Raw genomic sequence first — 23,262 nt, forward strand, 5'->3', positions numbered from 1 at the left:
GAAAGGTCGCTGGTTCTAATGCCCGAGCCGACTAGGTGAAAAATCTGTCGATGTGCCCTTAAGCAAGGCACTTAACCCTAATTGCTCCTATAAGTCGCTCTGGATAAGAGCGTCTGCTAAATGACTAAAATGTAAATAACATCAGAATCATAATTTTTATTCAGTTTTTTTTTTTTTGGGGGGGGGGGGGTGCTTCGGCTCATAAGCCTATGCATATGCATAAGCTTTAATATGCATATGAGGGTTTTGAATTTATCATCACCTTAGATAGTGCTGTCCATTTTGTTGTGTAAGGCTTTGAAACAACATCCACAAAGACCATAGCTGTGTATGATTACCCATACTAACATACTGTATACTACATACTTAATTAGTATATACTATTAGTTCATTTTAGTATACTGTAAACGATCGGTATCGTTTCAGTTGAGTGTACTAGCGCTTCGCCTGTCTACCGGAAGTTGATGCTGTTGCTATGCAACCTATTGCTAGCTTGTTAGCATAACAACTGACTAGCTAGACATTTTACGATTTCGGGTGTGTTGGTAAATTAAATCTGGAGTGACAGAGTGCGCTCTGGGCGTTCGTGAATCCATTGCGAAGTCAGATTGTCCGTTCGTAAATTCAGAGCGGTTCGCTCTCTGACGCTCTGGTCGAGGAGTTGGGTTGATCCGAGCGTTCTGACCTCACAATGGCAGTTAAGCACCCAAGCTAACTGGCTAACGTTGGCTAGCTTGCTAGCTACTTCCATCCGGCAACTTTTGGCATACTAACTATATCCATACTATGACCAATAAGCATACTACATACTAAATTTACGTCACAAATAGTGCGGAGTATTCGAACACAGCTCTGCTCACTGACCGACACTCAGCTACAGGGTGCGGCCATCTTGAAACAGTCAAATCGGTGACGTCATCTGCATTGTCACTTCTCACTGACAGCTAGCAGTTACAATGTGTTCACGTCTCGCTGACAGCTTCTTTAGATAACATCTAGCTCAAAATGGCTTCGACAGAACCAGCGCAAAAGAGGCGTAAAGGGGGGTCTGACTGTATAGCCCCAGGCTGTAGTAATTTTACAGAACAGGAGTCCACTACCATGCCCTACCACTCAAGCGAAAATCAGTGTTGCGACAATGGCTTGTGGCTATGAAGCCCACCTGTTGCCCCTGGATTCAGGGTAATACCTAAACTAACCTCAGTGTACACGCGGATTGATAATTTACACCTTCTCTATGCATATACACATTATGAAGTGCTAGGGAGCTAGCCATGCTACAGATACATATTGCTAGCTTACTTGGCTAATTATCTAATTAACACACGTAGCTGCTGACATAAACGGTATTACATACATCTAAACTCTGAGGGACATATGGTGTGCTGGCTAACAAATGTACAGGAGAAATACATTATAAACAGTGACATGGAAAGCAACTTACTGTTCATCAACGCACACGAAAGGAACCACTGTAATGTACAAACAGCCTGGAGCGCCAATAATTTATGCCGCCTTCAAAACAACTGGGAACTATGAAATCTCCGACTTCCACCTTCAGTGAGTTCAAGACAACTGGGAACTCGGAACGGTCATCCAACTCGGAATTCCAAGTCGAAAACTCTGGCACCTTTCTAGACTTTCCGATCTTAAGATCACTGACGTCATGATTTTTACTTGCTTTCCCCCCCTGAGTTCCCAGTTGAAAAGCACCATTAGTTCTTTACAATAATTGTGAAATTGTCCTGGCATGCACCTGGAGTGTGGCGCGTGTAAAGAAGGTGCTCGCGTGCGCACTCTGCAGGGAGAGACATCATACCTAAAATGAAAACAGCTCGAAAGAGGCAGCCTTTCGTATATACTCTATAGGGAACAATTTGATGGTGGCGGATTAAATTATATTGCATAAAGACACTTAGCATGAAGACATTCATATGTAATAGCTATTTAGTTATTCATTACAATAATATATAATATGCCATTTAGCAGACGCTTTTATCCAAAGTGACTTACAGTCATGTGTGCATACATTTTTACGTATGGGTGGTCCCGGGGATCGAACCCACTACCCTGGCGTTACAAGCGCCATGCTCTACCAATTGAGCTACAGAGAACCACATTAATTACATCATTACACAATAAACAGTCAATCTGTAAAGACTGAAACATGCATAATGATTATTAAGTGCGCCCTTATTGTAAGAAATTCATGAGGTCCGTACAATAGAATCCTTATGATTGTAACAGTAATCAAAAGTATGGTAATAAGAAAATAGCTAATTATAGATTATCAGATTGTGTGCGATCTTGGAATGGATGCAATAGCCTACAAATAATAGGCATTTTAAGTGGATCGCGTCACGATCTGTAAAATGTCAACAAACGCTCCTGTCATTACAGTAGCCAGCAAAAGACTGTAGAGTGGTTGTAAACAACTAGCTAACTAACTAACTATCTTGGCAACTTGTGGGGCGACATAATTTACCAGACTTCACTTAGTTATTTAGTTAGCTAGCTTTCCTAGCAAACAAACGCACTGCCTCTAGGTTTTGTTTACATTCACCTGACGTTTATGACATCTCCACTTTCACCCAATCAATACACATCAATACGATCAAACAGCGCTGTGCCAATGCAGGATCATCTATAATTAGCTCGCTAGCTCCTTACTAGCTAACTAGCGCTTCTAAAATGTAAATAATGCCTAGTAACGTTACGGTACCTGCGGTTTATAGGGCACTCCAAACTTTCTGCCCGTACGTCCTTCAGGGATAGCATGGCCATCTCCAAAAGGTCTCGCTCTTCACAGAGCGTGGTGAAGAGCCTGTGATTAACAATACAAGGTAGTTGTCCTTGTCCACCACTGACACCCAGGTCATGTAGGGCTGCTTATTTGCAATCAATCGACTCTGTGGACAGTGGGCATCGCAGTGCAGTTGCCACAAGTGCACCACTCGCAATTGTTCAGTCTGTGGTGTAATCTCTCTACAACTACATTTTCTTGCGCAAAAGGACCTGAAGGTACTACTAGGGGACGACGACGTACAGGTTCAAAGTCATATGCCAGGGGATGAACAAGGACAGCTTGGATGGGTCGGTCTTCTTCTTTGGTATTCGGTATTCGCAACAATTATATGTGCATTCTGCCCCTTACTGTACAGGTGGATAATAAAGATCCGAAAAGGCAAAAATGCGGGGGGGGAAATAATGTAAAAAATCCATACAATCTTCAATAACGAAATGTTAATTAAACTAAATCAGCCTGTTTAATCTGTGATGGCGAGACATTTCCTGGCGACAGTAGTCCTTGCAGTGCTTCTGCAGTTATGTCTTTGAGGCCCAAAAACTTCTGGCTGCAGATATAATGAAGTCCAGCTTCTTAGACACTTGTGCAGTACAATTAATAACACCTTTTTCCGGTGCCCTGCTCCGAAAATCAAATCTGTCCACTTCATGCGTCAATAATTTCGCAAGCCACAATGTACTCCCCGTTTTGCTCTTTAGATACACACGATATGAACACCAAACCACTCCTGGTTACTTTGACTGCATCCATTTTCCCCAAAGCCTTCTTCACCATCCTCGTGACTTCAAAAGTGTTTCCCAAATAAACATCCTTATCCAAAAAAAACTGACTCCAACAAGCAACGATTCATCAGACTCATTTCCCACAACAATTTTAGGCCTTTTTGTTCCATTCTTGGACTTCACTGTTGTCCACTCATCTTTCTCACTAACTGCACTCGACACGCCATCTTCCCACAACCAATTCTCCTTCTTCCATTTTTAAATTTACCACGGTGTGTTGATGTGCGGGGCTTGAGACGCAATCTCACGCTACCATTCCGATTATATTAGTCGTATACATCATTCCAACATGGCGGCGACCTACATTTTACAAGTATTTACGAGGTGTTGGACAAGTCTAATATTTTGCTTTTCTGCCGTTTTTTAAAAGTTTCCTTTCACGGAATGTTATTCAATATATATGATAACATGATATCATGGTTTGTTTTAGAGTTTCAGTTCATCTTTAAAAGCACAATGTGATTTTCGAAGCATTTGCATTGATGCCAGAGTGGTTTGAGGGACAATAGAGCCCTGAGTCCCAGGCCATTAGGACCCGATGGTCATTAGCAAATTGGGTACTACCAAAGCATGTCCAGAGTGCATAAAATGAGATTACCATGACTCAACAGTCACGTGAGGTTTTACTGTGGTAATGACTCATGACTGCTGGTGTGGTGGTAATATGGTCACCGCAACAGCCTTATCCACAATACTAACCTAATTGACCGAGCGAAAAGAAGGATGCCTGTACAGAATTAAAATATTCCAAAACATGAATCCTATTTACAACAAGGCACTAAATTAATACTGGGAAAAAATGTTGCAGGGCAAAACGTTTTGTCCTGAATACAAGATGGTATTTTTGGGGCAAATCCAACACAACACATTACTGAATACCACGCTCCATATTTTCAAGCATAGTGGTGGCTGCATCATGCATCATGGCTGCATCATGTTATGGGTATGCTTGTATTCGGCAAGGACTTTTTTAGGATAAAAATTAATGGAATAGAGCTAAGCACAGGCAAAATCCTAAAGTAAAACCTGGTTCAGTGTGCTTTCCAACAGACACTGGGAGGCAAATTCACTTTTCAGTAGGACAATAACCTAAAACAGAAGGACAAATATACACTGGAGTTGCTTACCAAAACTACATTAAATGTTCCTGAGTGGCATAGTTACAGTTTTGACTTAAATTGGTTTGAAAATCTATGGCAAGACATGAAAACGGCTGTCTAGCAATGATCAACAACCAACTTGACAGACCTTGAAGAATTTTAAAAATAATAATGTGCAAATATTATACAATCCAGGTATGCAAGCTCTTAAGAGACTTACCCCAAAAGACTCACAGCTGTAATCGCTGTATTGATTCAGGGATGTGAATACTTATGTAAATGAGATATTTCTGTATTTTATTTTCAATAAATGTGAAAAAATCTCTAAAAACATGATTTCACTTTGTCATTATGGGCTATTGTGTGTAGATGGATGAGAAATAGTTTTAAAATCCATTTTGAATTCAGGCTGTTAACACAACAACATGTGGAATAAGTCAAGGGGTATGAACACTTTCTGAAGGCACTGTATATGTACTGATGTGAGGTCAGTAATATGTGTAACTGTAAGTAGGACCTTTATTGGTTCTATTGTTCTTATTTTAAATGTGTGTATTTCAGTCCTTGAGCTTTTCTTGTCTTTTGATGTTCTGTATTATGGCATGTTTTATTTTTTGTGTGGACCCAAGGAAGAGTAACTGCTGCTCTGAATAAAATACAAAATACTAGAATATTTATCATATTCTGTCTTGTAAGAACATGACTCTAGGGTTCTGATATTGGCTTGCTAATATGGCCAGCAATGAGACTGGAAGTGGATAATAGAAGCATGAGGCGTTATTATTCCCCTTATAAAATGCCCATCAGCTCCAACTGTTGTGATCAAACATGGATCATGGAGAAACTGAGTCATCCATCTCTGATAGAAGTAATGCATAATTGAAATCCAAATAATTAAAAGTGGCGTCATGGTGATGAGTAAAAACATATTTTTCCGGTTCTCCTTTTAGCCTTGACATTTATGACAGTCAATAAATTTAATCCTAACGATGCAAATCTGAGCTAATCTGAATAGAATCATGACACAAGGCATCAATGGCCAGACTCATTCACTTTAAGCTGTAGTGGCAGTTTGCTGCCTTAATAAGAAAAAGTGATGATTAATTGTTAATAGAATGCTAGTTCACATATTCAGTCTCTTGTATTTTAACCATTAACTAACAGCTTCTTAAGACTCCTCTCTGCTCTCACCTCTGTTGAAATCCAGAGCAGTTTTAGTGTGATCACCTGTGTAGGTTACAGTCTTTTCATCCATCATCCTATAGTGCTTGTCTTTTATCACAGTATCCGACTGATAAGGTGACCGAACGAGACAAGAGAAATCACCATCATGGAGTGTGTGTGTGTATGTCTATATGAGAGAGACCAGCCACATCCACACCCCCACCCCAACCAATCAACACCCCCTTAGTCAACCATGCCCACACCCCATTTAGGCCCCCTCAGATCAGACCTATGCCCCTCCTGCCCACCCCATGCCCCCCACTTCCGCAAAGAGGGCCTCAACATGAAAGTCACACATACGACCAGGCCGTGAGCAGGTAAACAGGCCCAATCACTCTTACACTAGCCCAAGCCAATGGCATGTACCAGATGCTCAGCAGGCTCTGCTCACACCTACTGGTCTGAGGCCAATCCACACGACTAACAACATTGGACACTTTATGGAGCACAAAGCCTTCACTATCTCATCCTGGAATATCAAAGGCCTGAGGTCATTTGCCTTTTGCCTAAAGAGCAGGAACCTGGACTTCACCAAATAAATCAGAAATACAGACATTGTCATCCTACAAGAAACATGGTATAGAGGAGATGGACCCACTGGTTGCCCTCTAGGTTACAGAGAGCTGGTAGTCCCATACACCAAACTACCAGGTGTGAAACAGGGAAGGGACTCAGGGGGTATACTAATTTGGTATAGAGCAGACCTAACTCACTCTATTAAATTAATCAAAACAGGAACGTTTTACATTTGGCTAGAAATTCAAAAGGAAATGATCTAAACTGAGAAAAATGTCCTCCTGTGTGCTACCTACAGTGGCTTGCGAAAGTATTCACCCCCTTTGGGATTTTTCCTATTTTGTTGCCTTACAAACTGAAATTAAAATTGATTTTTGGGGGGGTTGTATAATTTGATTTACACAACATGCCTACCACTTTGAAGATGCAACATATTTTTTATCGTGAAACAAACAAGAAATAAGACAAAAAAACAGAAAACTTGAGCGTGCATAACTATTCACCCCCCCCCCCCCCCCAAAGTCAATACTTTTGTCACGATCGTTCATGAACGAGAAGGACCAAGGCGCAGCGTGATATGCATTCATATTTATTAACGACTAAACACACGACAAAACAACAAACGAAACGTGAAGTCCAAGGTAGCATACAAACAACATACCTTTACGGAACAAGATCCCACAACTAACAGGTGCCAAACGGCTGCCTAAGTATGGTCCCCAATCAGAGACAACGAGCTACAGCTGCCTCTGATTGGGAACCACCCTGGCCAACATAGATCTAAACGATCTAGAAACTAAACATGGACAAACCCAACACAGAAAATACACACCCTGACTCAACAAATACAAGTCCCTAGAGTCAGGGCGTGACAACTTTGTAGAGCCACCTTTTGCAGCAATTACAGCTGCATGTCTCTTGGGGTATGTCTCTATAAGCTTGGCACCTCTAGCCACTGGGATTTTTGCCCATTCAGGCAAAACTGCTCCAGCTCCTTCAAGTTGGATGGGTTCCGCTGGTGTACAGCAATCTTTAAGTCATACCACAGATTCTCAATTGGATTGAGGTCTGGGCTTTGACTAGGCCATTCCAAGACATTTAAATGTTTCCCCTTAAACCACTCAAGTGTTGCTTTAGCAGTATGCTTAGGATCATTGTCCTGCTGGAAGGTGAACCTCCGTCCCAGTCTCAAATCTCTGGAAGACTGAAACAGGTTTCCCTCAAGAATTTCCCTGTATTTAGCGCCATCCATCATTCCTTCAATTCTAACCAGTTTCCCAGTCCCTGCCGATGAAAAACATCCCCACAGCATGATGCTTCCACCACCATGCTTCACTGTGGGGATGGTGTTCTCAGGGTGATGAGAGGTGTTGGGTGTGCGCCAGACATAGCGTTTTCCTTGATGGCCATAAAGCTCAATTTTAGTCTCATCTGACCAGAGTACCTTCTTCCATATGTTTGGGGAGTCTCCCACATGCCTTTTGGCGAACACCAAACGTGTTTGCTTATTTCTTTCTTTAAGCAATGGCTTTTTTCTGGCCACTCTTCCGTAAAGCCCAGCTCTGTGGAGTGTACAGCTTAAAGTGGTCCTATGGACAGATACTCCAATCTCCGCTGTGGAGCTTTGCAGCTCCTTCAGGGTTATATTTTGTCTCTTTGATGCCCTCTCTTGGCAGGTTTGTTGTGGTGCCATATTCTTTTAATTTTTTAATAATGAATTTAATGGTGCTCCGTGGGATGTTTGTCACGGTTTCGGCCGAGACTGCTCCTCCTCCTGGTTCGGGCAGGCTTCGGCGTTCGCCGTCCCCGGAGTACTAGCTGCCACCGTTGAATGTTTCGTGGTGTGATTGCTTTGGTCTGTCTTGTACACCTGTGTCTGTTTGTGTTCTGATTACGTGTCCTATAAGTTCCCTGTTTTGTATTGGTTAGATTGTGTGTTGTTGTCTGCCTGTATTTCGGAGCTGCGTGTTGACGCTCTGTTTGTTTGTTTAGTGTTTACGCATGGTTTACGTATTCACTCGCCTCTGTTTGTTTCGAGGCCGTGTATTGTATTTTTGCACTTTTGAATAGTAAAGTCTGTTGGACGAAGCCTCTGTGTCCTGCGCCTGACTCCTCCACCACATCCACATCGGTTCTTCTGACAGAACAACACACCAACCATGGAGTCAGCAGGAGCAGCTGCGACACCCAAGTCACTGGAGGAACGGATCAGCTATCAGGACACCATGATCCGGCAACTTGGGTCCGCCATGGACGAGGTGTCCAACACTCTGCGCCGGTTGGTTACTGGGGAGGTGCCCACGTCTTCTTACACCATCCCATCACCAACGGCCAGTCCTCCTCTCTCAGCACCGGAACCCAGGGGCATTCGGCTCTCGCTCCCGAGGGCATATGACGGTTCTGCAGCCGGGTGTCAGGGGTTCCTCCTGCAGGTGGAACTTTACCTGGCTACCCTACACCCAGCGCCCTCGGGATACGAGAGCGTCTCCGCCCTCATCTCCTGTCTATCCGGCAAGGCGTTGGAGTGGGCCAACGCCGAATGGAGGGGAATAGACGCCGCTACCATCACCTACGCGTCTGTTCCACCTCCGACAGGGGAAGAGGAGCGCACAGGAGTTCGCCCTGGATTTCCGGACTCTAGCAGCGGATGCGGGGTGGAATGAGAGGGCCCTCATCGACCATTACCGGTGTAGCCTACGAGAGGACGTTCGTCGTGAGCTGGCCTGCAGGGACACCAACCTATCCTTCGACCAGTTGGTGGACATCTCCATCCGTCTCGACACCCTGCTGGCTACCCGCGGACGTCCCGAGTGGGGGTCGTCCATTCCACCCTCCAGCACCTCCGAGCCGATTCCCATGGAGCTCGGGGGTGCTGGCGCTAGAGAGAGGAGGAGAGAGAACCCGAGGGGGGCCATCCCCTGCACCAACTGTGGCCGTGGAGGACACACCGCGGCCAGGTGCTGGGGAGGGTCTCCTGGGAGAGGGGACAACAGGTCACGCACTGGGGAGTCATTTCAGGTGAGTAGGCGCCCCACTTACCCAGAGCTCTCTGTTGGTCACATGAGTATTCCTGTGAGATTTCCACAGGTGGCACCTCATTCCCAGCATAAGGCACTAGTAGATTCAGGAGCAGCTGGGAATTTTATTGATCGTGCATTTTGTTATAGGTTAGGAATTCCCCTTCGGCCGGTAGAAGCCCCCTTTCCTGTCCACGCCCTAGACAGCCGGCCGTTGGGGTCGGGGCTGATCAGAGAAGTCACAGCACCACTTAAGATGACGACGCAGGGGGGTCATGAGGAGATCATTCAGTTTTATCTGATTGACTCTCCTGCGTACCCCGTGGTGCTGGGGCTTCCCTGGTTAAGCGCCCATGATCCTACCATTGCGTGGCAACAGAGGGCTCTTATGGAGTGGTCTGCCCAGTGTGTAGGGAAATGTCTAGGTGTTTCCTTAGGGGCGACCTCGGTTGAGAGTCCGAACGAAGTGCCCGCAATGCGCATTCCCCCTGAGTATGAGGACTTAGCACTTGTGTTCAGCAAAACGAGGGCAACACGGCTACCACCTCATAGACAGGGGGACTGTGCGATAAATCTCCAAACAGGAGCGGCACTTCCGCGGAGCCGTGTGTATCCCCTGTCTCAAGAGGAGACTGCGGCTATGGAGACTTACATAGCCGAGTCCTTGGTACAGGGATACATACGGTCCTCCACTTCCCCGGTTTCCTCGAATTTCTTCTTTGTGAAGAAGAAGGACGGGGGTTTGCGCCCGTGTATTGATCACCGTAGTCTCAATCAGATCACGGTTAAGTACAGTTACCCTCTTCCACTGATTGCGACTATGACGGAATCATTACGCGGAGCGCAGTTCTTCACAAAGTTGGATCTCAGGAGCGCGTACAATCTGGTGCGCATTAGGGAGGGAGATGAATGGAAAACGGCATTTAGCACCACCTCGGGTCATTACGAGTATCTCGTCATGCCATACAGGTTAATGAATGCTCCTTCAGTCTTCCAATCCTTTGTTGACAAGATTTTCCGGGACATGCATGGGCAGGGTGTGGTAGTGTACATCGACGACATCCTAGTGTACTCTTCTACACGAGCCGAGCATGTAGCCCTGGTGCGTCGAGTGTTGAGAAGACTGTTGGAGCATGACTTGTATGTCAAGGCAGAGAAATGCCTGTTCTTCCAGGAGTCCGTCTCCTTTTTGGGTTATCGGTTGTCCGCGTCTGGTGTGGAGATAGAGGTAGACCGTGTGTCGGCCGTGCGTAATTGGCAAACTCCAACCACTGTAAAAGAGGTGCAGCAGTTCTTGGGTTTTGCTAATTACTACCGGAGGTTTATCCGGGGCTTTGGACAGGTTGCAGCTCCCATTACGTCCCTGCTAAAGGGGGGTCCGGTTCGTTTGCAGTGGTCAGCTGAGGCGGACAGGGCATTTGTCAAACTGAAGAACCTGTTCACCTCGGCCCCGGTGCTGGCGCATCCGGATCCCTCTTTACCATTCCAAGTAGAGGTAGACGCGTCCGAGACCGGTATTGGGGCAGTCCTGTCACAACGGTCCGGCACGCCACCTAAGCTCCGCCCCTGTGCGTTCTACTCCAAGAAGCTCAGCTCGGCGGAGCGCAATTATGACGTTGGGGACAGGGAGCTGTTAGCTGTAGTCCAGGCCCTAAAGGTGTGGAGGCATTGGCTTGAGGGGGCTCAACACCCTTTCCTCATTCTGACTGATCACCGTAACCTGGAGTACATCCGGGCAGCTAGGAGATTGAACCCTCGTCAGGCTAGGTGGAACATGTTCCTGACCCGGTTTGTTTTTAAGATCACATACATCCCAGGGTCCCAGAACGGTAAGGCAGACGCCCTGTCCCGGCGGTATGACACAGAGGAGAGGGCCATTGAGCCTACTTCCATACTGCCGGAGTCTTGTCTGGTGGCTCCGGTGGTATGGGAGGTCGATGCGGAAATCGAGCGGGCACTGCGTACCGACCCTACTCCCCCCGAGTGTCCTGTGGGGCGGACGTACGTTCCGCTCGAGGTTCGTGATCGTCTTATTTATTGGGCTCATACATCACCCTCCTCTGGACATCCAGGTATTGGCCGGACAGTGCACTGCCTTAGCGTGAAATACTGGTGGCCAACGTTAGCTAAGGATGTGAGGGTTTATGTCTCCTCCTGCTCGGTGTGCGCCCAGTGTAAGGCGCCTAGACATTTGCCCAGGGGTAAGTTACATCCCCTGCCCGTTCCACAACGACCATGGTCCCACCTCTCGGTGGATTTTGTAACCGACCTACCCCCTTCCCAGGGGAATACCACCATTTTGGTCGTTGTGGATCGGTTCTCCAAGGCCTGTCGTCTCCTCCCAATGCCGGGTCTCCCTACTGCCCTACAGACCGCCGAGGCCCTATTTACCCACGTGTTCCGGCACTATGGGGTCCCCGAGGATATTGTGTCTGACCGAGGTCCCCAGTTCACCTCCAGAGTCTGGGGGGCGTTCATGGAACGCTTGGGGGTCTCGGTGAGCCTTACCTCGGGGTACCACCCAGAGAGCAATGGGCAGGTTGAACGAGTCAACCAGGATGTGGGTAGGTTTCTGAGGTCCTATTGCCGGGACCGGCCGGAGGAGTGGTCTAGGTATATCCCCTGGGCAGAGATGGCCCAGAACTCTCTCCGCCACTCCTCCACCAATTTAACACCTTTCCAGTGTGTTTTAGGGTATCAGCCGGTCCTGGCACCGTGGCACGAGAGCCAGATCGAGGCCCCTGCGGTGGACGAGTGGATTCGGCACTCGGAGGAGACGTGGGACGCTGCCCATGTCCATCTGCAGCGGGCCATCCGTCAACAAAAGGCGAGCGCCGATCGCCACCGCAGTGAGGGACCGGTGTACGCACCGGGAGATCGAGTCTGGCTCTCGACTCGAAACCTGCCCCTCCGCCTGCCCTGCCGGAAGCTGGGTCGGCGGTTTGTGGGGCCCTTTAAAGTCCTGAGAAGATTGAACGAGGTGTGTTACAGGTTACAACTGCCTATTGAGTACAAGAATATTAATCCCTCGTTCCATGTGTCTCTTCTCAGGCCGGTGGTAGCTGGCCCACTCCAAGAAGATGAGATAGGAGAGACCCCTCCGCCCCCTTTGGACATCGAGGGGGCCCCGGCGTACAGGGTCCGGACCATCTTGGACTCGAGGCGCCGGATGAGTGGTCTCCAGTATCTCGTGGAGTGGGAGGGGTACGGTCCGGAGGAACGGTGCTGGGTGCCTAGGAGGGACATCCTAGATCCATCCCTCCTGACTGAGTTCCACCGTGGGCATCCCACGCGCCCGGGTCCGCGTCCTCCTGGCCGTCCCCGAGGCCGGGGTCGGCGCACGGCTGGAGCCGCGCGTCAAGGGGGGGGGGTACTGTCACGGTTTCGGCCGACCCCGGCCTCGGGCCGACCGACCCCGGTCACGGTTTTGCTCCTCCTCCTGGTTCGGGCAGGCTTCGGCGTTCGCCGTCCCCGGAGTACTAGCTGCCACCGTTGAATGTTTCGTGGTGTGATTGCTTTGGTCTGTCTTGTACACCTGTGTCTGTTTGTGTTCTGATTACGTGTCCTATAAGTTCCCTGTTTTGTATTGGTTAGATTGTGTGTTGTTGTCTGCCTGTATTTCGGAGCTGCGTGTTGACGCTCTGTTTGTTTGTTTAGTGTTTACGCATGGTTTACGTATTCACTCGCCTCTGTTTGTTTCGAGGCCGTGTATTGTATTTTTGCACTTTTGAATAGTAAAGTCTGTTGGACGAAGCCTATGTGTCCTGCGCCTGACTCCTCCACCACATCCACATCGGTTCTTCTGACAATGTTCAAAGTTTCTGATATTTTTTTATGATCTGTTCAATTTCACTTCACCAATTTGGACTATTTTGTGTATGTCCATTACATGAAATCCAAATAAAATCCATTAAAATTACAGGTTGTAATGCAACAAAATAGGAAAAACGCCAAGGGGGATGAATGCTTTTGCAAGGCACTGTATATGATTTTGGTTGAAAGCAGCTGTCAGTCAGCTAGCTTGTTTTAGAGTCTTTGCCGCCAGTGTGTAGTGGCTGCACATATAGCAAAGAAGAGGGTGCCAGATACATAAAAATAGAGATCCCACTGCTTTCCCAATGCTGCTACTTGATGGCCTCCGATACCACAGTTCACATGCTGCTCTACTGTCAGTGTTAAACAGTGTTACATTTTACATGATAAAGCAAAAACACTGGGACAGCATGAAGGTTGACAGTTATGACAAGGATTTGGTCAAATAAGAATGCTGACCGAGTGATGTGGTCAAGTTCTATTTTTGGTGCTATTAGTATACTTGGTCACCTCTGAAACACTAGTCTGTAAATGTATTAACAGCAAGATAAAATCTGAAGTGAAAGTGGAATGAAGTTCATCCTTTTGTAGTGTCACAAGGAGGGATGAATGCAATCACATTATCCTTGAACGGTTCCTTTCAGAAACACATGTCTTAGTATTGATTGCCTGGCACAATGATCAAATCAAATGTCAAATCAAAATGTATTTGTCACATACACATGTTTAGCAGGTGTTATTGCGGGTGTAGCGAAATGCTTGCAAACCATAGCACAGTATGTATCCACGTTGGTATAATCTAACACCTTACATAATACATTTTGGAACGGAGTCTTGACAAAGCATGAGTCAATATTTGTCACTCACAAAACAGTATGAGTCTCTCTCTCTTAACTGTTCTGGTTTGTGGTTGAGTATCACTACACTACACCACCTCCTGACCGTTCCCCTCTCTCTTCCCCTGGAGGAAGTGTACCACCTGTGTGACATTGGCCTTGCCCAGTCTGGTGATGAAACAGTAGAGGAAGGGGTCAGCCAGGCTGTTGAGAGCTGACATGGCCATGCTGATCTTATAAGGCAGAAAGAGCCAGGAGGGGCTCCGACAGTGCTCCAGAAGCCCCTGCAGGAGCATAATAACGTGGAGGGGTCCGAAACAGAGCCCCAGGGTAAGCAGCACCACCCCCAGGAGTCTTGACACCCGTCTCCTCTCCTGCTCCTCCGTGGCCCGGTTGGAGCGGACTGCCATACAGATGCCCCGGCAGCAGAACGATACCAGCAGGACAGGAAACAGGAAACCCAGGACGAAGCGAGTCACGTTGACCTGCGCCAGCCTGTCCCTCAGAGGGAACACGTCAAAGCACACAGCCCTCTTACCCTCCGAGTCGTACGAGTCTATCCAGGTGATTGTGGCCGCGTTGAAGGAGATCACCAGCACCCAGACAGCCATGCTGATCACCACGGCCGTGTTCATCCTCCTCAGGACTGGGTACTTTAGCGGGTGGACCACAGCCAGGTAACGGTCCAGGGCAATACAGCAAAGCAGCCCATCGCTGGTGTAGAAGTTTGTAAAGAGGAAGATGACACAGAGGACGCACACGGCCTCCCCGCGAAGCCAGACACCGCGCCACTGCAAGTCCACCCACAGAGACAGACCTACGCTGAATAGGAGGTCAGACAGAGCCAGGTTAAACAGATAAACACCCAGCTCGTTCCTCTGTCTGATGTGCTGCCAGGACACATAGAGGGAGAAGGAGTTGGAGGGAATCCCGATGATAATGATGACCAGGTACAGAAAGAAAAAGGGTTTCCTCTCCTCAGGGTAGTCAGCTGGATAACACAGTTTGTCTGAGTCATTTGTGGTGTTGAGGCTGAAATTCTCCATTCCAACAGTGAAATTCATGGCCACTCACCTTTCGGGAAACAAGACAATACAACACAACATGACTCTATTTCTGAAGTGTAGCAAAAATAATTTCAAGACTGTGCATTATTTACTCAAGAAAGTAAACATCCCCCTTAAAGCTTGCATATGGAACATAGCAAGGATATCTCTAAAGCAAATAAGAATCAGTCAGATTTTTTATAGAAAAAGCAATACTCACGGTTTATACAGGAGAGCAGCCGATTGGCCCGTACTTATACTGTAGCTTAAAGTCAACATTTGCTGATGTATCTCCCAAACTATAACCCTCCACACAGACACAGTTGACACAACACGTACTATCATTCAGATGATTGCTAAACAAGCTCAGACAAACAGGAAGAAAAAAAACCACTGCTTCTGAGACGTTTACTACCGTATAGATATACATGTATATTAAGTTCAATCCATAACATGACAGACAGAGAGAGGGCTAGTGGACCACACTGGAGCTTTAGCTAAAATGTCTATGTTGAGCCATTAACTACATGCTGTCTCTCCCTACAGTATTGGTTTCACGATATAGACTGGTTATATTAGTTTAGCTTGTGTTGACATGATTGTTTGCAGTGTGATAAAGGATTATGAACAAGCCATATTGGGAACTTCCTAATGATATTTATCTAATCAAATTTCCATATAAAAGTCAAACAATGGGTAATGATCCAGAGTGTGTACATAGATATACTTAGGTTTTCCATATTAAGGAGTTGTAGAAAATATCATACCATATCTTTATATTAACAGATACTATTCAGGCATTGTACCTTTACAGGAATATGTGTTAGGGTTTGAATAGCTATACATTTGCATAAAAAACATTTTAACAACATTTTTATAGAGTAGTGGATGCTTAAACAACACATTTACAGTACTATTATGGCCTAACAAGGCATCAGTTGAATATTTTGCTGCAAATAAGGTTGGTTAAGTACTCTATCATGGAGGCTACTGTCTACAATGTGAGGTCACACACGTATACAAGAGAAGCTAGTTACAGGTCCCAATTCTGACAACAATCATGATAGCATAAAGCAATTTTTACATTACATTTTCACTGTAAAATACTTTATATGGATTTATCAATAGCTTATGTGATTGTGTAAATGTTTTTGCACTTTTTTAACCGACTGGTCCCTCTTGCATCTTTGCAGCACTTTAGTCATTTCGCATCATGTATGGGTCCCTGAGCTTCATGCCCATGCTACAGTCAGTCCCTTGGCTCCAGCACCCCTCTGAGGAACATGACGGCCTGGAAAGGGGTGAAGACCACCACATATGTCACCGGGAGGAGCAGCAGCAGGAGGTTGACATTCCTCCTCTCCCAAGCCAGTATGGAGGCACTGCCCCGGAGCGCCAACACGATCTGGTGGAAGCAGAAGGTCATGATGAAGGAGTGACACCAGGAACCCTAGAGCTACCCGGGTCAGAGCCACGTGGGCCTCCTTGCACTGGGGGAGAAGCCCTGCAGCGCCCCCGTGTGGTGAAGAAGGTAGATGTGGATAGACAGTTTTACACACCACAATACAGCACTCACTGCCACTGCAGTAAGCACCTGCCGGACCCAGTAAAGAGGGTAGACCACGGCCAGATAGAGATCCACTGAGATGCAGCAGAGGAGACCAGACCCGATGTAGAAACTGTTGTACATCACCACAGACAACCTACTACAGAGGGTGTCCCCTACGGGCCGACCCAGGGCCAGCTCCATCCACACCAGCATGGAGATAGTGAAGAGGAGGTCTGAGATTGACAGGTTGACCAGGTACACGGCCAAGTTGTTGCCTTTCCTCATTAGCAGCCAGGCCACCTACAGAGACTGGCAGTTAGCCGGGGAAGCCTACGATGAAGAAGAGGGAGTACGCCACTGGGTATATGTGGCGGTCCACCCAGTTGTCTTTAATGCAGGAGTCAGACATGTTAGAATTGGTCTGATTGTGTGGTGCTGCTGTTGGGTCCATCTTTGACCTCTGCATGCTCTGTGTTGTAGTCACCTGTTCTCAGGGCATACACTACTTATTTTGTTATCAATAACAAAATAATTGGGATTTAATTTTAGTTCTACATTTAGAATGTTGTTAAACTACTAAATTACAATTTAGTGGTTAGTTGAGTAATGGGTATCCAAATAAATAAATAAATACTGTAAATGTTACGTATGCATTTGAAGCACATTTCCCTATTCCTTTCCCCATGAAGACTTACCTGAAAAGGACAAACTGACAAGTAGGAATCTTATCTGGTTGATTTGCCTCTGAAAAAACAGTGGCCCCACAAGCACACATAATGTAACTTAATGGTGTGCATGGATTGTTTAGGAGTGTGTTTGTGGAAGGTAATGTGATGTTGTTTTCCTCTTTTGTTTCATTGAGGTAGAGCGGACTAACAGCCTTACTGCATCGACCCACTGTTCTGTCTCCTCTGTCAACATTTGATCACGCAAATTGTTACACTAAGACCTTTTCCATGTACTCACAGCAGGAGAGAAAAGGTTGGGAGAAGAAAACAGATGGGCCTTGTATTCTCACACAGATGCCTGTCCAACAGTAGACATATTTCTCAGATATGTTTTGTTAAAAGTACATTAGGATAATAATAATAATATTCATAATATGGAAAACATTTTATGACATTTAAAACAAACATTATTTATTATTTTACGTTGGAGCTATAGCCACATTTCTGTCTATTGGCATAGTTGAACCACGAAGCAGGACACTAGAACCTAATTTGCTTCCTGTTAATGGTATTAATCTCCTCTATAGCATTGGGTGAAAATAGAAAAAGCTTTCATTTTTCATAATGGCAGACATCACAAAGCGATGGTTTTGAAGACTGTAAACAAGGTGAAATGATTGTAAACAGAGCTGTTGTAGCTCTGTTGGAGCTGTTGGAGCCCCAGATGGCTAATACTCCTGATGGTCCATATTACAGATAATTGAATGTCACTCACTTAGCAATTATGTCAACCCCTAACTTGATTTAAAATCCCACCTAAATGTCTTGTAAACTGATAGGATGTAAAGTATGTGGCAGATCTGGAGAGGACACATGCCTAACCATGCAAGTTCATGTCAGACGATCTCAACAGTGATAGAGAGAGACAGATTGAAATGATAATGATGTGTTATATTTGGCCCTCTTATCTACTGAAAATAACATCTTGGTAACATCTTGTTCTTCTAGGTGTGTTTTACTTTTGCTGTCAAACAACATTTGTTTAGGTGCCACATTTCTGGCTCCATTGAGGAAGATATTTGCACAATGGCTTTCCTCAAAATTGCCCGCATTAGAATGGTGAAAGTTCAACAGAAGTACTCTTGTGAATAATGTTTTGATTAGTCCTTTACTCTATTTATGTACAGTTGAAGTCTGAAGTTTACATACACTTAGGTTGGAGTCATTAAAACTAGTTTTTCAACCACTCTACAAATTTCTTGTTAACAAACTATAGTTTGGCAAGTCGGTTAAATCAAATAAAATCAAATAAAATCAAATTTTATTGGCCACATGCGCCGAATTCAACAGGTGTAGACATTACAGTGAAATGCTTACTTACAGCCCTTAACCAACAATGCATTTATTTTTAAATAAAAAAGTAAAATAAAACAACAAAAAAGTGTTGAGAAAAAAAGAGCAGAAGTAAAATAAAATAACAGTAGGGAGGCTATATATACAGGGGGGTACCGGTGCAGAGTCAATGTGCGGGGGCACCGGCTAGTTGAGGTAGTTGATGTAATATGTACATGTGGGTAGAGTTAAAGTGACTATGCATAAATAATTAACAGAGTAGCAGCAGCGTGAAAAGATGGGGTGCCATGATTAGCTGTTCAGGAGTCTGATGGCTTGGGGGTAGAAGCTGTTGAGAAGTCTTTTGGACCTAGACTTGGCACTCTGGTACCGCTTGCCGTGCGGTAGTAGAGAGAACAGTCTATGACTAGGGTGGCTGGGGTCTTTGACAATTTTGAGGGCCTTCCTCTGACACCGCTTGGTATAGAGGTCCTTGATGGCAGGAAGCTTGGCCCCAGTTTTGTACTGGGCTGTACGCACAACCCTCTGTAGTAACTTGCGGTCGAAGGCCGAGCAGTTGCCATACCAGGCGGTGATGCAATCAGTCAGGATGCTCTCGATGGTGCAGCTGTATAATTTTTTGAGGATCTGAGGACCTATGCCAAATCTTTTCAGTCTCCTGAGGGGGAATAGGCTTTGTCGTGCCCTCTTCACGACTGTCTTGGTGTGTTTGGACCATGATAGTTCATTGGTGATGTGGACACCAAGGAACTTGAAGCTCTCAACCTGTTCCACTACAGCCCCGTCGATGAGAATGGGGGCGTGCTCAGTCCTCTTTTTTTTCCCAGTAGTCCACAATCATCTCCTTTGTCTTGGTCACGTTGAGGGAGAGGTTGTTATCCTGGCACCACACGGCCAGGTCTCTGACCTCCTCCCTATAGGCTGTCACATCGGTGTCGTCAGCAAACTTAATGATGGTGTTGGAATCGTGCCTGGCCATGCAGTCATGGGTGAACAGGGAGTACAGGAGGGGACTGAGCATGCACCCCTGAGGGGCCCCCGTGTTGAGGATCAGTGTGGCAGATGTGTTCTTACCTACCCTTACCACCTGGGGGCGGCCCGTCAGGAAGTCCAGGATCCAGTTGCAGAGGGAGGTGTTTAGTCCCAGGATCCTTAGCTTAGTGATGAGCTTTGAGGGCACTATGGTGTTGAATGCTGAGCTGTAGTCAATGAATAGCATTCTCACGTAGGTGTTTCTCTTGTCCAGGTGGGAAAGGGCAGTGTGGAGTGCAATAGAGATTGCATCATCTGTGGATCTGTTGGGGCGGTATGCAAATTGGAGTGGGTCTAAGGTTTCTGGGATAATGGTGTTGATGTGAGCCATGACCAGCCTTTCAAAGCACTTCATGGCTACAGACGTCAGTGCTACGGGTCGGTAGTCATTTAGGCAGGTTATCTTAGTGTGCTTGGGCACGGGGACTATGGTGGTCTGCTTGAAACATGTTGGTATTACAGACTCAGTCAGGAACATGTTGAAAATGTCAGTGAAGACACTTGCCAGTTGGTCAGCACATGCTCGGAGTACACGTCCTGGTAATCCGTCTGGCCCTGCGGCCTTGTGAATGTTGACCTGCTTAAAAGTCTTACTCACATTGGCTACGGAGAGCATGATCACATAGTCATCCGGAACAGCTGGTGCTCTCATGCATGTTAGGACATCTACTTTGTGCATGACACAAGTAATTTTTCCAACAATTGTTTACAGACAGATTATTTCACTTACAATTCACTGTATCACAATTCCAGTGGGTCAGAAGTTTACATACACTAAGTTGACTGTGCCTTTAAACAGCTTGGAAAATTCCAGAAAATTATGTCATGGCTTTAGAAGCTTCTGATAGGCTAATTGACATAATTTGAGTGAATTGGAGATGTACCTGTGGATGTATTTCAAGGCCTACCTTCAAACTCAGTGCCTCTTTGCTTGACATCATGGGAAAATGAAAAGAAATCAGCCAAGACCTCAGAAAAAAATGTGTAGACCTCCACAAGTCTGGTTCATCCTTGGGAGCAATTTCCAAATGCCTGAAGGTACCACGTTCATCTGTACAAACAATAGTACGCAAGTATAAACACCATGGGACCACGCAGCCGTCATACCGCTCAGGAAGGAGACGCGTTCTGTCTCCTAGAGATGAACGCCATTTGGTGCGAAAAGTGCAAATCAATCCCAGAACAACAGCAAAGGACCTTGTGAAGATGCTGGAGGAAACAGGTACAAAAGTATCTATATCGACATAACCGGAAAGGCCGCTCAGCCAGGAAGAAGCCACTGCTCCAAAACACCATAAAAAAGCCAGACTACGGTTTGCATACTGCACATGGGGACAAAGATCGTACTTTTTGGAGAAATGTCCTCTGGTCTGATGAAGCAAAAATATAACTGTTTGGCCATAATGACCATCGTTATGTTTGGAGGAAAAAGGGGGTGCTTGCAAGCCGAAGAACACCATCCCAACCATGAAGCACGGGGGTGGCAGCATCATGCTGTGGTGGTGCTTTGCTGCAGGAGGGACTGGTGCACTTCACAAAATAGATGGCATCATGCGGAAGGAAAATTATGTGGATATATTGAAGCAACATCTCAAGACATCAGCCAGGAAGTTAAAGCTTGGTCTTCAATTGGTCTTCCAAATGGACAATGACCCCAAGCATACTTTCAAAGTTGTGGAAAAATGGCTTAAGGACAACAAAGTCAAGTTATTGGAGTGGCCATCACAAAGCCCTGACCTCAATCCTATAGAATATTTGTGGGCAAAAAGCATGTGCGAGCAAGGAGGCCAACAAACCTGACTCAGTTGCACCAGCTCTGTCAGGAGGAATTGGCCAAAATTCACCCAATGTATTGTGGGAAGCTTGTGGAAGGCTACCCAAAACGTTTGACCCAAGTTAAATAATTTAAAGGCAATGCTACCAAATACTAATTGAGTGTATGTAAACTTCTGACCCACTGGGAATGTGATGAAATAAATAAAAGCTGAAATAAATAATTTTCTCTACTATTATTCTGACATTTCACATTCTTAAAATAAAGTGGTGATCCTAAGACAGGTGATTTTTACTAGGATTAAATGTCAGGAATTGTGAAAAACTGAGTTTAAATGTATTTGGCTAAGGTGTACGTAAACTTCCGACTTCAACTGTATTTACATATTCATTTACTAACATGCATATTACCTGTGCACAATGACAAATGGAACAGTTCCTCCCCCAAAAATGCAAGAAAAAACCATTAGCCTAAATGGTTTTAAAAGTCAAGATTTCATCAGGAATTTCATGGCTTTTGCTCAAGAACCTGCATTCTCTCAAGCACCAGGGATGTGACTGTTTAGCTAAGCATCTTGAAGTGAATGTCAAATATTCGTAGTCTCTAGCATTTCTTTGTCTTAAATTTCATCTGAGCTATCACATGAAATCAGCACTGCAGGTGAGAGAGAGAACTGTGTGCTGAGAGCGTGAATGGTGAACTCAACAATTAAACATGGGTGGTTTGCAGTTCATAAATCATATTTATGTGCTCTAAGGTGACTTTGGGGACCTCATCAGTTGTTATGATGCGGTAAGAGACAAGAGGAGTGAGTCCAACAGAATTTGTGCAAACAGTAGGCCACTCATGCAACAGGCTGTCAAGCTGTGCACGAAGCTGTGGGCCAATGTCTCCACGTCACCCTGTGAGCAATCTGAAGCCTTAATACAGCAGCTGGTTAGTGGGGCGGACACCAGCTCACAGATTTGTGCGCAGCTTGACAGCCTGTTGCATGAGTGGGCCACTGTTTGCACAAATTCTGTTGGATGCACTACTCTTGTCTCTCACTGCATCATAACAGCTGATGAGGTCCCCATAAAGAAGAAGGCCTACCTAGTGTCTTTGCAGAAGCAGGAGTTCATGGACAGACAGGTCAAGGACATGTTGAGCAACGGCAATGTCAGACGATCTACATCCCCCCGTGCCTCACCTGTAGTGCTTGTGAAGAAAAGGATGGAGGAACAAGGTTTTGAGTTGATTACAGAGGCATCAATGCGAAGAACCCTTTTGACGCCTACCCCATGCCTCAAATTCAGGAAATACTGGAGTCCTTACATGGAGCAACAGTATTCAGCACTATCGACCTCAAGAGCGGATACTGGCAGGTGTGCATGGACTCTGACAGCATCCAGAAGATGGCATTTGTTACTCCGGGGGGCTTATTTGAGTTTCTCGCTCTTCCCTTTGGTTTGAAAAATGCTGGAGCATTGCTCCAAAGGCTCATGGAAATAGCCCTTGAAGATGTGAAGGGGAAGTGTTGCTTTGCATACATTGATGACATTGTGGTGTACTCCCGCTCAGAGCAACAACACCCGGAAGACCTGAGAGCTGTGTTCAGCAGGTTGCATAAAGCTGGGCTCATGGTGAAACTGAAGAAGTGTAACCTGTTCCAGAGGAGCATTTCCTTCTTTGGACATGGGATGTCCACTGCAGAAATCACGACACAGGCAAAGAAGGTTGAGGCTGTCCAGTTTTTTCCAACACCTA

General features: G+C 45.9%; 1 protein-coding gene and 1 pseudogene across 2 annotated transcripts; both read right to left on the minus strand.

Moving 5' to 3' along the window:
* Positions 1-14,183: 14,183 nt before the first annotated feature.
* On the minus strand, positions 14,184-15,158 carry LOC311145626 (psychosine receptor-like; the record flags this gene model as incomplete). Its single annotated transcript, XM_084181897.1, has 1 exon — positions 14,184-15,158. One exon carries the CDS (start codon positions 15,156-15,158, stop codon positions 14,184-14,186), a length of 975 nt encoding a protein of 324 aa, XP_084038023.1.
* A 1,231-nt stretch (positions 15,159-16,389) lies between these two features.
* On the minus strand, positions 16,390-17,047 carry LOC311145627 (G-protein coupled receptor 4-like; annotated as a pseudogene). Its single transcript has one exon. The product of its transcript is annotated as a G-protein coupled receptor 4-like (transcript).
* Positions 17,048-23,262: the final 6,215 nt, after the last annotated feature.

This window comes from Coregonus lavaretus (genome assembly GCF_964263955.1).
Source record: "Coregonus lavaretus genome assembly, chromosome: 18".
NCBI classification, from domain to species: domain Eukaryota; kingdom Metazoa; phylum Chordata; class Actinopteri; order Salmoniformes; family Salmonidae; genus Coregonus; species Coregonus lavaretus.